Raw genomic sequence first — 15,428 nt, 5'->3', positions numbered from 1 at the left:
CTCTTACTACTCCAAAACCTGAAGGTATAAAGTCACCCCAAAATTAAAACGATCATTTACTCTGCAGCCACGTGTCTTTTTTCTTCAAAAAGGAAAGCATTACATTTGGAATTAAATTATTGGCTAAGTTTTGCCTTCTTGTTATTATTAAATATTGTAGAAAATGAGAACATCGGCTAGTTAAATTTTATGGGAAAAAAAGAACCCTCTAACACTAGTGTTCTCTATTCTTTTTCTGTTCCATCTACTTTTTATTTATTATTATAAATGACACCTTGCTATGTGTACTGTGTTAGCTGTGACTAACTGACTTGCAGCACTTACATATTATTGCTCTTTTGTTGGTTTGATTGCTGCTGTTGTTCTCATTTGTGAGTCGCTTTGGATAAAAGTGTCTGCTAAATGACTAAAGGTAGGGTAAATGTAAACGTAATTGACGGCGACTTCATCACGTTAACTGGTTATATATTATACTGTATGTATCTTCAAATATATGTAGCCTATTTGATTATCAGCAGATTTGTTTAGTCAAATGCCTCCGAGTTATACATTATTCAATACAGACACCTTATTCAGTAAAGAATTGTGGAGAATTTGAGAGGTTTTTAAATGGACTAAGCTATTGGTGCATCTTTGCTTCACACACACATATTCACATAGTGAATTCAGTTACCTCAGACTGAACTCACTCTCTGAATGTGTGTGTGTTTTTCCGCCCTTTATTCAAAGCCCAGGTTCATCATTCATATGAACTCACTGTGACAGTTCAGTTTTGAGAAAGAATGTTTTCTAAATCCTGAGGTGATCTGGCTGGGGCCACACAACCAGAACACCTCAGCTATTACCTGGAGCTCTGCGACTAGACAGAAAGTGGGCTTTTTTTTTTTTTTTACATAAAGAGCAGATGTAAGGCTGAGAAGCCAGTGGTCAATACACTAAAGAACCAACTCCTAAAACAGAACCTTCAGAGACTGGTATTTCTCAGCTATTGTAAACCCCTTCTTTCACTCTAAACTACATTCACAGAGGTATACACTATAGAATGGGGTGAGTGGTAATATTAAAACCTTTCAGAACAAATGACATCTGTGGGGTTTGTGAATTCATTCCTATTCTGAAGAATTTGCTGCTGGCACAGTGGGTGCATGAGGTAATGTTTATTATCTTAAGAATAACTGTCCTTTGTAGGTCACTGAGAAAAAATTTTTTCACATCACCTCAGAAGAAAAGAATGAAAATAAAAATACATAAATATTTTAACTGGTTTATTTAGCCTTATGCCACACTACCACTTAAACAAAAATATGTAATGTCATAGGTTAACAAACAAAATAAAATGGGAGGTTTTTTTGTTTACTTGACTTTTAACCAAGACAAAGACCGTCTTAAAAAGATGAAACTGAAGGACATAGTAATTTAACACGTCATAGTCATTTAACATTTGATTAATAAACAACTATGTAAAATTATTGCTACAGTACATTATATTAATGTACTTGTGATTTGTACTTGTGGGTTGTGATTTGTTCTAAATGTAGTGTGTGTAATTGTCACCAGCTTCAGGTTACTCTGAATGACATTTGAAGCAAGTCATGCATCTAGCTGTATTCAAAAACATTGTTTGTAAAGATTTGTTGTGTAACCACCATCATTCAAGTTACAATGTGTCACTGATTTGACTGCTGAGTAAAAATAATACAAAAATAAAAGAAAACAAAAACATACAACACATTTTTCCTAGGTCACTTAGTTTTTACAGACTGGACTGAATAAACAATTCATATTTGTGAAATGTATCACTACCACTGTGTGAACGAATTTCAAATTGAATGAATGTCTCTGCAGGGTCTTCAAAGTTTTCACTCCTCAAGAAACATGCTTCAAGCTTGACGTCAATATAGTGTTAAATCAAATCCAGTTTAATAATAAATATGGTCCATACAGTGAAAGTCAGGGGTATCCAGTGTTGTTTTGAATGGCATTAACTTTCATTGTGTGGACAAAACAGTTGAAAACTCGAAATATTTTGTGTTTCAGAGAAGAAGGTACGTCATGCAGGTTTGAAATGACATGAAGATGCATACCTGATGACAGAATTTCAGTTTTTTAAGGTGAATTACCAGGATGTAAATGTGGTGATAATCTAATGCCCTCATGAAATTCTATACCTGTTTGTCAGTTTTCCCTACAAATATTGTTTTCACTGAGCTGCCTGGAAGAGAAACATAAAGACCATAACCTTTTTACTTATAAATACAATTAATCAAAGCTGTCAATATGGCAGTCCCCTCCCTAGATTTATTGCGAAACAAGAGAACAGAGAATTAAGATGACACATATTTCTAAAAAGGTTTACAGACAGAGTGCAATGCTTAGAATGTGTGTAATTATATTTGAACTGGAGTTGTAATGTATGCATGCCTAAATTTCACCACAGTCATATCATCCTGCAGCACAAGACTGGTTTCCCACTCAAAATAAGCAGGATTCAGCCAGGTCAGTATCTGGATGGGAGACCTCCTGGGAAAACCCAAAAAAACGTTGCTGCTGGAAGAGGTATTATTGAGGCCATTAGGGGGTGCTCACCCATGGGTTCTAATGTCCCAGTACCCAGATGATAGCAACATATTGTTGGCCCAGTTCCGGCCCACATATGGCAGCCGTAGAATGATGATCTGGCCCACATGTAGCATGGAATGATGGCACTTATGCAGACTGCTCCTGTTTGCCAGATCTGGGCTGAAAGCAAGCCATAGCAATGCCACGTCAGCCAAGATCAAAGAAATAAACCACATTGAGCCACAAAATCTGAGTCCTCTCAGCATGTCTAAGCTTGTTAACAAGCAAAATCACTGAAGGAAAGAAGAGAATAGGAAAAAAGAGACAAACAGACACACAACAACTGACTGCAGCCACTGCCTTAGAGGAAAATCTCTCAATATCACAGCAGAGAAAGATTAAACAAATCCACAAACAGCATTACAAGCTTCACTTATTACTAACCAGACTGACTTTATTTCTGTTAGAGTTCTACAGATGTTCTTGCTGAGAATTAACAGGGGTTTAAATCTAATGTTTGTTTAATTCAAGTCACCATAATGGTGATTGGTGTTTCCATTAGTTGGGCTCTTAAGTCTTATATTCAATATTTTATTTTTATTTTTTGGCTGTTGTGACAGTGTGTTAGACACATTTGCATTACACGATAGTTTGCTGTTGATGGTTTCACAATTATTGTGTAATGGCCTGATTTACTGAAGTCAATATTAGCTTCTCTAATCTTGTTGCATTCTAACAATTTTATTTCTTTTTACAATTAATAAAAGCAAAAATAGGCCTCTAACACTAGCATGCTCTATTATTTTTCTGTTTTCTTTTTATTTACTATATAATAAAACTTGCTACGTGTACTACATTAAGCTAACAGAGACTTGTTATAGCACTTGCATATCATTGTTCTTTTGTTGATTTTGATTTTCTTCCTTTGTAAGTTGCTTTGCATAAAAGCGTCTGCAAAATGACCAAATGTACTGTATATGTAATGATTGTAAAGAGCTTTGGGTGTACAGCAATACACAATAAAGCGCTTTATAAATGCATCATTCATTCATGCATTTACCTGATTGTCTCCATAGTTCTATCACTGCTTAAGATATTTATTACAAACTTAAACATACGCAGATGTTCAGTGTATTACTTTTGTCAAGGTATGTACAAGAAGTAATTTTACCTTGTAAAGTACAGGATTATGTTTTGCAATATTTAAAATATGAAATATTTCACTGACAATTAAAAGTGTGAGGATAAACAACCATAGTGGTATTGTTAGATAGTCGTGGCCTAATGGTTAGAGAGTCGGACTCGCAATCCAAGGGTTGTGAGTTCAAGTCTTGGGCTGGCAGGAATTGTAGATCGGGGGAGTGCATGTACAGTGCTCTCTCCACCCTCAATACCACGACTGAGGTGCCCTTGAGCAAGGCACCGAACCTCAAACTGCTCCCCGGGTGCTGCAGCATAAAGGCTGCCCAGTGCCCACTGCTCTGGGTGTGTGTTCACGGTGTGTGTGTGTTCACTGCTCTGTGTGTGTGCACTTTGGATGGGTTAAATGCAGAGCACGAATTCCGAGTAAGGGTCACCATACTTGGCTGTATGTCATGTCACATTCACTTTATATTTAAAATAAATTCCATATAAAATATTATTATATTTTTTAAAACAATGTTATAAAACTGCGCAACTGTCAGTTAATAAATAAGCTGCAAAAAATGTAGAAATGACTTTTTGCACACACCCATATGACTCCCACTTTAACGGTCTCTGACATTCTTGATGTGTAAATTATTTTTCAAATCCATTAATGCATAAAATAAGTACATTTTGCAATTATTTTCAGTTAACGCAAGAACAGTTTGATGAACATATGCTCTATTTGCATTTTATGAATGCCAGTAATGTTTAGCACAAAAAGTCAAAACATGCATGCATGCAGATCTTTTGGGAACAGCTACATCACCATTCATTAATTCTCATGGTTCATCAGATCATCACAGGGAAGATCTCTGCTTGTTCTGCTTCTGCACTGCTAACCATATGATGCCAATAACCAGAAGAATGCAAACCACTGAGAGGACAGCAAGTACAATGATCATATGGTCTGTGGTGTCCTCATCTGAAACAGAAAAAGATTATTTGGTTTAATGTGTGTCAAATCAATAGTTAAATACAGATACATATCTAAATCCAGTATTATAATCACAGCATGTAAAAAAGCTACAGCGCTTGCACAAAATCATTCAAACTTATTATTACAGAAATCTCTTGAGCTGTCAAACGCTGTATACTATATATTAGATATATTTTATGTTTATCTCTAAGAGAAACAATAGTCATAATAATGCAGGCAAATATATTTTTGAATAAACGGAGAGGTTAATTATTAACTATTCATTAAACAAAGCTTAACTATTAACATCAATGATCCAACATCCTTTGTTGTGTATAAATGTATGACAGTGTCTTCACTATAATTCAGATAAAACCATCTAAAATTACAGTCAACAGTTGCTAGTAATTACATTCTGGTTTTAAAAAAGGTGTGGCAAAACTAACCAACAATATAATGAACAGTCTCAGTTTCAGTGTGCTGTAGGGAAGATGAAACTGCACCATGAAATAACACCCTAAACGTGTGTTACCAACACCCATGCCTCATTAAATACTTAAATATTTAGATGAATATAATTTGCCTTTTGGAGTGTACAAATATGTGCTTCCACCTGTGTTACTCACATCAGCGTTTCATAACAGGAAAAAATCTATCAACTGAATCATTGTCTTATCTTTCAAGAATGATTTGCAGTTGGACAGGTCTAAAATCTCGCCTAAAGCAGACAAAGGATTTCTTTGTTACTTTTTTTTTTTTAATTATGGCAACAAATCACTTGCAACAAGTCATACATGCCTTAAATGCATATAGTATTGAATGACATGCCTCTAACTGCCAGTTTCTCACACACTGTTTGCACACAGTAAATAAAGGTATTTACCATAGCTGAGAACCACTGGTCTCTGCAGGTTCTGGTTCAGGAGGGGGTTCTTTAGTGTAAATGAGATATTAATCACTGGCTTCTGGGCCTCACAGATGCTCTTTATGAAATAAAGTCCATCTTCTGTCTGGCCGTGGATCTCCAGGTTATAGCTGAGGTTCTGGTCATGTTCCCCCAGCCAGATCACCTCAGGTTTGGGAAAACCTTCTGTCTCAAACTGCACTTTCAAAGTAGATGAGTTTACATGGATGCTTAACCTGGGCTCAGAGTAAAGAGCTGAGAAAGACAAACATAATTAGATGTGCTGTGTTAAAATGTAGAAAATTAAAAATATATCTATGTAATGGGCATTTCAAATGATCAATAAAGTAGGCCTAAAGTCTAAATGATTGATGTTTTTTACAGTTAAGCATAACTAGAACACTTTATGTTCACAGGAAATCAAAATGTAAAATGTCTTTGAAATGAAAAGGTTTTTCATGACCGTGAGAAAGCTGAAATATGATACATAGACAGAAAAAACATACATTTTGCGAATTTGTCAGAATACTTAATCCTCAAATAAAAATAAACTTACAGATAAAATGAAAAAGGAAGATGAATGACTTTTTGTTTACTATTACCTTTATCTGTGTCAAAATGCACTGTGTGTTTCTGATTCAACAAAAAGTACTGACTTGAACTAGCTACTGAATGTTTCACACGTTTATTTTTTGTGACTGAAAATGAAGCAGGGAGCTCCTGGAAAGTGGAAAGATTGTACAACATATTCTCTCCAGTGTTCATCATATGCTTACCTCCATAGGTCACTTGCATTAAGGCTCTTCCTGTTCCCTTTGTGTTGCTCACTGTGCACAGGTACCAACCTGCATCTTTCGGTCTAACTGCTGCAATCCTTAGAGAGGCATTTCCTTTATGAAGCTCTGAAACATACAATGAGGTCCGAGTGTGGTATTCTGGACTCTGTCGGTCCAATTGGTCCTGTTGATAATAGTAACTGTGGACAACCTGTGCATCTTCCTGTCTTTGCCAGGTAACAACCAAGTTGGAGAGGTCAGGATCAGGTGTGAACTCACAGCCCAGTACAGCTGGACGACCTCGGATTGCTACCAGATGTTTATTAGGGATAGTCACCTCAAACGAGGCTGGAAAGAGACAGTGAGAACAATTTAGAGTTGCTTGAAGAAACACCCCTGGACACATTTTTAAGGGATCATAAGAAAATATATTTTCCTCCATAATTTGATGTATTATTAAAACATAAACATTGGACAGCAATGGTACAGCATAAATGTTCACAGTCTCAAGGTTTTCTCTGCTAAATATCCTGAGCTGTGATGTGAAAAAAAAGAAAAAGAAAAAAGGTTAATCTGAAGCTTGCAAGAGTCCTAAAGATAACTGGTCGCAGTAGGACATTAATCAAGGGATGGAACCCATTTAATAAAACACAGTATACATATATATATAGAGAGAGAAATTCAGTCAATATTTGAGATATAGTGCAGTCTTTCTTTAGATTCTTTATCTACCCTGTAATTTTTAGGGCAGGGACTGAACATATGAGTAAGTCAAACCCATTAGATATATAGATTAAAAAAAGGATCAACCACGTTCATCTGTTTTATTTCCAATTTAGCTCTGCCAAAATATTTTACTCCATCAGACCCAGGAGAGGAAAGACATAATTTAATCAATGAAACATTTTAAAATTCAGTTCAGTTCACTTTTATCTAAGACTAACATTTAAAAAAAATTCCCTTAGTTAAAGAAACTTTTACCATCCCTTCATCATTATGCCAGACCCAGACATTAAATCTTTAACTACAAATTTGAATAAAAAAGTTTGAGTATAGCCTTGATTTCCAAGGTATGCATTGCCTATAAGTACGACACACTGAAACAGTTGTATATTATAATGCCTTCCGATTTCTTTTCATTAAATGTAAGTCTTACCCACAAGAACATCCACGACGCACAAAAGGAGCCAAAGCATTGTCGCTTGGAGTTCAGACACATGGTTTAAATAACGAAGCAGTTCAGTGCAGGGTTGATCACATGCCAGTTAGAAATAAAACGTAGCCTTTTCATAATCTTCTCTAATCTTATTCTTTAAGATTTACGTGATCTGTAATAAAGCCATGGTCAGAAGCTAAAGTGACGTTACACGTACAGTATCTGTGTGCTCCGCAAGTGAACACAAGAACTGTAGGCTACTCGTGTCTTCTGAGTCCCGCTTCAATTCCTTTCAAGTTAAGCCAAGCCACACCAACAAGATCCACCTCGCTCCACCTAGATCTTTTGAAGAGTTTGAATGCTTTAGAGTTGTCAGACAGTCACTATTTACAAGGGCAAGGTTAAAACAGCAGTATTAACAGGAATTTAGTCTTGAGCTTAAGTCTTAAGCATAATTAAGTTTAAATGCATTTTTATGCGAATGATGAAGAGACTTAACTTACAATTATAAGCCAAATTAGAGACTTCAGATTCCAATTCATAGATTAAATACATCTCCAAAACACAGTAAAGCAAACTTGCACATTTACCATGATTAACATGCATTCATTTATAGTAGACACTTTTGTTCAAGACTAGGCTATACACACACATCAATCGAGATATCATTTTTGAAGAATTAATGTAGTATTCATTTATATAGTAGTCTATTAATGTTTTAATTTGTTTGTTTTTCTCTGCATGTGATGGTTACTTTTGTAGCAAATCCATCTAGGGTTGCCACCAGTAACTTAAAAATACGGAATCGTCCCGTATTTGAGAATAAAATAGAGCGTCCCGTTCGGGGTTTGTCCCGTATTTTCGGAGTTGTCTTCAATGCAGCTTCCAATGCAAATCATCCCACCGGCATTCTGTGAAGACTCGTCCTATTCTGCCCCTGCTTGAGTAATTACTCGCTGCCATCGTTGGATTAATTGGTTTGTTTCAGGTTCACAGCCAAATCAGAATCAGAGGAGGGCGGGTCTCTTTGCAGACAGAGGCATGGCGGAGGCTGCTCCAGATACCCCCTCGCGTCCAGCGCTGAAACAAAAGCGGATGCAAAAGTACCGACGAGAGTGGAAGGTATGGAGTCAATTTAACGCCGTATATATACGCAAAAAATTTACGTTTTGCAAAGGAAAATAAAGTTTTGCAAAGGAAAATAAAGTTTTCCCCCCGATAGCCTCATAGACAGTAAAAGATTGTCTGCGAGCTTCTCCTCCTGTCCATACGGTAATTTCTCTACTGTGCGACAGAGAGTCACAGGTTATGACGCAATCGTTAGCCTATTTTTTTACAAAAACTGCTTCTACGGGGCCATGACGTAAGTTATAAGGTAATGGAGCCTTTTATACATTTTCGTGTTTCTTTAGAAATAATTAATGGACAAATTGAGTCTTTAAACACCTCAGATGTAAAGTTATTCGCTGTCAAAGTGACACCAAAATGAATGGGAGTCAATGGAATGCTAACAGCAGGTGGGGGTCCGCTAGCCAATGGCGGCGCCCAGGGCTGCTTCAATAAAATATGAAACCCTGCCCCCCTGGATTCAGGCCCTGTCATGATGAGCAGAGACTTTCGAGTGGATCGTTTCTTTTTATTCAATAGCATTAAAACATTCATGTTTTCATTTTATTTACTTTATTAACAAATGTCTGTGTATTAGCAGCGTTTGCTCAAGTTAAAGAAGTTGTTACCATGAACATCTGCTGTTTATTTCTCTTGATGTGCACACTTTTATAGCATTTTAAAATGTGTATTGTTTCATTTGGGTAACTGCAATTGTTTGTTTAAAATATCTTAACTTGTGGGAGGACGCCAGCACACAGAAGCGTTCTTTGTTTACATAAAAGCAGCTTTGCAGATAAATTAATAGATATGACCATGGAAAATATGTATTGCAAAATCATTGCTTTCGTGGTGTTTCATTTATGTTTTGCAATTCTTTATTTTTGTTTGCAAAAAGCAAATTTATTTTCCTCAATCTTTAATTTTCGTTTGCAAAACTTTATTTTCTTTTGCAAAACTTTATTTTTTTGCGTATATATACGGCATTAAATTCACTCACATAGGGAGGAATCAAATCCTTGGCTGGAAAGTGTCAGCGGAAATGAGTAACAAGCCAATTGCACAATTTGTCGGTGAGTATTCTCTGTTGCGCACGGTGGCTTGTCAGATGTGCGACAGCATGTCTCTGGAGAACAACATTCCCCCAATGCTAGAGTTCACAGAAATCAAAACACCATCTCACAGTTCTTCATAACTCAATCATCTCCTGAGGCAGATAGTGTAATGACCGTTTTTTAATCACCTTAATAATTTTCTGATTGATTACAGATTAGATTTCATAGGCTGCCTATTTGTTAAGAAATAATGTAAAAAATGTTAATGAATCATGTTATAGTATCATTTGTTGGTAACACTTTACAATAAGGTTCATTTATTAAACATTAGTTAATGTATTAACTAACATGAGCTAACAATAAGTAATACATTTGTTAAAGTATTTATTAATATTTATTAATAAGCATTATTTTAATAAGAGATAAGAGAAATTTATTTATTAATAAAAATATAGTGCCTATGTGAAGCAAATAAATAACTAATTAAAATGATTGCATTCTTCAATAGGCTACTGTAGAATTAATAATAGACTAAAATTGTGTGTTTTACATGAATTTAGAAATGTTTGTAGATCGGTTATTTATTTTGTTTATTTATTATCCAAAATCTGTGTTCATGCCACCTTATACAATTACTAAAGTTCATTTGCAATTTCTCATCCTACTCGTCTCTAGGTAACAGCAGCGGAGTTAACGCATGTGTACCACACAGTTAAACACAACCTCAGCTATAAGTTGTAGCTGAGGTTGTGTTTAACCGTGTGGTATTTTTTTATGAAAACATGTTTTAAGTTGTGATTTACCACCACTGGACCTGTGGTCATCGTGGCCCCTATAGGGGTGTCCCCCCCAGGCGTCTCTTATTTTTCTTTTACAATTAGGACAACAGCGTCCCCTTAATAAATGAAAGACCTTTACAACGGATATAGGACCGAGGACAAGGAGGCTGTTGCCGAATGCAGACATAACTGAAAGACTTTTTACATGCTCTTTGAATCAGACAAGTGAAGCCTGCACATAGTTATCTTGGTTATCTTACAGATGTTCAAATTACTTCTGCTTTTTTTATCTAAATATATATTTAACCAGCTGGCATTTGCACCGATCAGTATGGTTATTCAGCAGATTTTGTGAGTGACAGTCAATGGCTATCACAAATTGTTTGGTTAACAGCATTCTTTCAATTATTTTTATTTATTTATTTACTTTTAGAAATGGAGCTGGTTCTCTGTTCCAAATCCTAAATTAATCACTGGGATTACTTTTGAAATATGATAACAAAAAAGAGACTTTTCGCTGCAATTTCTGTAAACTGATCAGGTATGATCAATAAAAATACCAGACATAGGCCTATTTATTTTATATATTATATTTGGTGACTGAAAATGAAGCTGGGAACATTTTAGGCTACAACATATCGTCTCCAGTGATAATCTTATGCATACCTTCATAGGTCACTTCCATCAGGTCTTTTCCTGTTCCCTTTGTGTTGCTCACTATGCACATGTAATGGCCTGCATCTTTTGGTCTAACTGCTGCAATCCTTAGAGAGGCATTTCCTTTATGAAGCTCTGAAACATACAATGAGGTCCGAGTGTGGTATTCTGGACTCTGTCGGTCCAGTTGGTCCTGTTGATAATAGTAACTATGAACAACTTGTGAGTCTTCCTGTCGTTGCCAGGTAACAACCAGACTGGACAGGTCAGGATCAGGTGTGAACTCACAGCCCAGTACAGCTGGATGACCTTGAATTGCCAGCAGATGTTTATTAGGGACAGTCACTTCAAACGAGGCTGAAAAGAGACAGAACGATTTGAGTTGCTTGAAGAAACACCCCTGGGCAATCCAAAAATGTTCACTTCTAAGGTGTCATCATATCATAAGAAATGTTTTTTTCTTCATACTGTACTTTGGTACCATTAAAACACCAACATTGGACATTAGTGGTACCACAAAAATCTGCACAATCACAAGCCCTTCAGTACCAAACAATCCTGAGCTGATGTAAAAGAACTAAAATAAAACACTTTTAAGAGCCCTAAAAGTAACTGTTCACTGGTTACACATCTATTGTAACAAGGAGTCGGAGGCGTTCGGATCCATATGCAGCATTTATTAAACAGAATGGTCATACAGGCAGAGATCAGGAATGGCGTCAGGTGTGTCAGGGATAACCAGAATCGTAATCAGAAACAAGCAGGGATCGGGACAGGCAGCGGAGAATCAGAGTCGGAATAAACAGTCCAAAGGTCAAAACACAGGAATAATAAACACAGAGAAAATGCTCGGAAATGTCAGACTGGCTAAACAAGACTTTGCCGTGAGTGAGAGTGAGTGTGCTGCTTTTATGTGTGTGTGTAAATGAGGTGCAGGTGTGGCAAGGAAATTGGCTGATGAATGAGGTGCAGGTGTGGCAGGGTGATTGTGATGCAGTGACTCATGGGTAATGTAGTTCGGGTGTGGTGCAACAGTTTGAGAGGTGCTAGTGTCCAAGTGACAACTGGTGGTGAATGGGTGGAATGGTCCTGACTAGAGTTCCCTCTACTGAAGCTCATGGGCACTCCATCTAATGATCGTGACATCTATAATATTATGAAATAGTATTTCATCTTTAAATATTGCTTGAAAAAATATTTTAGAAAGCTATGTCATAATAATTTTTAATAAAGGCATCTCTCAGCAGTGTTGTTTCAACAATGATTCACCAACCACTGGCATGAATTTGAGGTGCTTTCTTGATAATGTTGTATAGAATCCTAATTTAATTTTATATTATGACTGTAAGTTGTAAAGGAAAAAAAGCTGAATTAAAGTTCAATAGACCTTCTAAAGTTAAATATTTGCCACTGTATATCACCAAGGTTGTATCGAATCAGAAGTGTTTATTTATAATTCTTTGTGGTTTCTTTCCATTAAATCTTCCGATTAATCCTTAACCTAAAATTTATATTATTGTTAAAACTATGAAAACAAAAAGAAAACATGAAATATCACAATATTAATTGAATAAATCTGATTTCTGACTTTTTTACATTTCTTTAATTATGTTTAAAATAAAAAATATCCAACGGTTGTGGTGTATTTTGCATTTTCACTGTTTGAGTTAGTGTATCCTGCTTGATTTCCAGGGCATACAAGTATGACACAATGAAAGTGTTGTACAGGTGCATCTCAATAAATAAGAATGTCGTGGAAAAGTTCATTTATTTCAGTAATTCAACTCAAATTGTGAAACTCATATATTAAATTCAATGCACACAGACTGAAGTAGTTTAAGTCACTGGTTCTTTTAATTGTGATGATTTTGGTTCACATAACAAAAACCCACCAATTCACGATCTCAACAAATTAGAATATGGTGTCATGCCATCAGCTAATTAACTCAAAACACCTGCAAAGGTTTCCTGAGCCTTCAAAATGGTCTCTCAGTTTGGTTCACTAGGCTACACAATCATGTGGAAGTCTGCTGATCTGACTGTTGTCCAGAAGACAATTATTGACACCCTTTACAAGGAGTGTAAGACACGAACATTCAGAAGAAGAAATTGACTGTTGCCCAGTGGTTCAAAGTCCTCTTTTCAGAGGAGAGCAATTTTTGTATTTTATTTGGAAACCAAAACTTGGATGTAGGGTGGAGATTCTCATGGCTCAAGTTGCTTGAAGCCCAGTGTTAAGTTTCCACAGTCTGTGATGATTTGGGGTGCAATGTCATCTGCTGGTGTTGGTCCATTGTGTTCTTTGAAAACCAAAGTCACTGCACAAGTTTACCAAGAAATTTTGGAGCACTTCATGCTTCCTTCTGCTGACCAGCTTTTTGAAGATGCTGATTTCATTTTCCAGCAGGATTTGCCACCTGCCAACACTGTCAAATGCACCAAAAGTTGGTTAAATGACCATGGTGTTGGTGTGCTTGACTGACCAGCAAACTCACCAGACCTGAACCTCAGAGAGAAGCAGAGAGATTCGCCCTTGCGCATTATATTAATGTACTTTCGCGCTACAATAATGTGCTCTCGACATTTGACGGAAATAACGCCATAAAATAACGCCATATTTTGGAAAAAGGAGATGGGGCCCCTTGTCCGATGCACCACCTGTCTTGAGAAACCCTTTCTCAAAGACTTAATGTTGCTTTTAGTCATTATTTTATTTGGGTAACACATATATTCTGAATGCCTTCGGCAGAATTCAAATGAGCCATTTTAATCTAGATTAATCAAGATTAATTCCAAGATTACAGTGAGATTAATCGAGTTTAAAAAAAATTATCTATGCCCAACACTAATATATATAAATACATAAAAAAAATTTTTTTAATTGGTCTTAAGTATTATAATTTGAGATATTACTGAATTACTGAAATAAATGAACTTTTCCACGACATTCTAATTTATTGAGATGCACCCCTATATTATAACTCCATTCAATTTCTTTTCATTAAATGTAGTCTTACCCACAAGAACATCCACGACGCACAAAATGAGCCAAAGCATTGTCGCTTGGAGTTCAGACACATGGTTTAAATAACGATGCAGTTCAGTGCAGCGTTGATCATCACATGCCAGTTAGAAATAAAATGTATACATTAATCTTTATCTTATTCTTCATGAATTACGTGATTTGAAAAAAAGCCATGCTCAGAAGTGGCTTCTGTGTGCTCCGTAAGTAGGCTAAACACGGACTGTACTTGACTGTTTATTTGTACCCGTACCTCTTCATTCCTTTCAAGTTAGAACAACTCACTTCAAGAAGCGTTGCCCCACCTGATCAAAAGTACAAAGAGCACTATAAGTAGATGAATGCTTTAGAGTCGTCACTATGTACAACGGCAAGCTTAAACAGAAATTTTGATAAGAATTAAATCTTAAGCTTTTGTATAAATACAATGTTATGCAAATAATGAAGAGACTTATAGCTACTTGACTGACAATTATTGCTCAGAGACTTCAGACTCCAACAATTCAGAATGTAGAATAAAGACATCTGTAAAACACAATGATGGAAATCTGTCTTTTGCACTGATTGACATGTAGGCAATTCATTTTGTAGACAATTTTGTCCAATTACAAATAACGTTAAAAGTAATAAAATCGTACATATGCTATACATATATTAAAGTTTCACTCTGCAAGTGGACAAAGAGTGACCCACTTATATATCTTAGTAGTAGACTATATATATTTTAGTGATGTGACAATTCATCGTCTAAAGATCTCTATGTCAATTCAAACACACAAGCAATCTTATTCATAAAAGACAACGATTCTTTTACAGAGATGTCTATTACAACTGTTTGACATCGCGAGTGTCAGTGGCGCGTGAGAAGCACGTTTTGTCGATGCCCATGTCAATGAATCATTCAGGCTGCTGCTGATCCAGAAAGAGCAACACAAAAAGTATTTTCAACCACACATCATTATTTCTGTGTTACAGACATTTAATTAACATAAGTACTGGGATAAAAGTTTATAGTTTGGGTATAAACACTTATTTTAGTAGCGTTTAAAACGAAAGTATCTTTACCCTGTACCTGTATGTATTGCAACGCTAATACTCTTCCTCCAGGAGGTGGCGACAACTGCTCGTTTAAAAAAAGCATTTGTCATTGAATCATTTGTTCAGCAGATTCCAATAGTGAAACAAGTCTTTTATGAATTGAGACACTTACTCCTTCATTGTTTTTTCAAATTAATATGTTTTTTAAAGACTTTAAGCAATGAACAACAAAAAGCAAAGTTGATTTCAAAATGCTCCTAGATTTTTAGCA

The 15,428-nt window shown here is 36.0% G+C and overlaps 1 protein-coding gene across 4 annotated transcripts; it reads right to left on the bottom strand.

The window, feature by feature from the left end:
- Positions 1-1,065: 1,065 nt before the first annotated feature.
- LOC132156909 (butyrophilin subfamily 1 member A1-like) lies at positions 1,066-14,342 on the bottom strand. Of its 4 annotated transcripts, XM_059565984.1 has the most exons (6): positions 14,115-14,341; positions 11,107-11,454; positions 6,344-6,691; positions 5,547-5,822; positions 4,514-4,669; positions 1,066-2,739 (listed from the first exon to the last, which is right to left on the bottom strand). In XM_059565984.1, the coding sequence occupies exons 1-5, from the start codon at positions 14,152-14,154 to the stop codon at positions 4,545-4,547; spliced, it is 1,137 nt and encodes a 378-aa protein (XP_059421967.1). In that variant the 5' UTR covers positions 14,155-14,341; the 3' UTR covers positions 1,066-2,739; positions 4,514-4,544. The 4 variants fall into 4 exon arrangements, with proteins under 4 accessions (XP_059421967.1, XP_059421969.1, XP_059421966.1 ...); XM_059565986.1 differs by lacking the exon at positions 1,066-2,739 and having other exon boundaries at positions 4,409-4,669; positions 6,344-6,469; positions 14,115-14,342; XM_059565983.1 differs by lacking the exon at positions 1,066-2,739 and having other exon boundaries at positions 4,409-4,669; positions 14,115-14,340.
- Between the last annotated feature and the right edge of the window lie 1,086 nt (positions 14,343-15,428).

The sequence above is a fragment of the Carassius carassius genome, chromosome 14 (genome assembly GCF_963082965.1).
Source record: "Carassius carassius chromosome 14, fCarCar2.1, whole genome shotgun sequence".
Lineage (NCBI taxonomy): Eukaryota > Metazoa > Chordata > Actinopteri > Cypriniformes > Cyprinidae > Carassius > Carassius carassius.
Note: the sequence above shows the minus strand (reverse complement) of the source record. Positions and strands in the feature narration are given on the sequence as shown.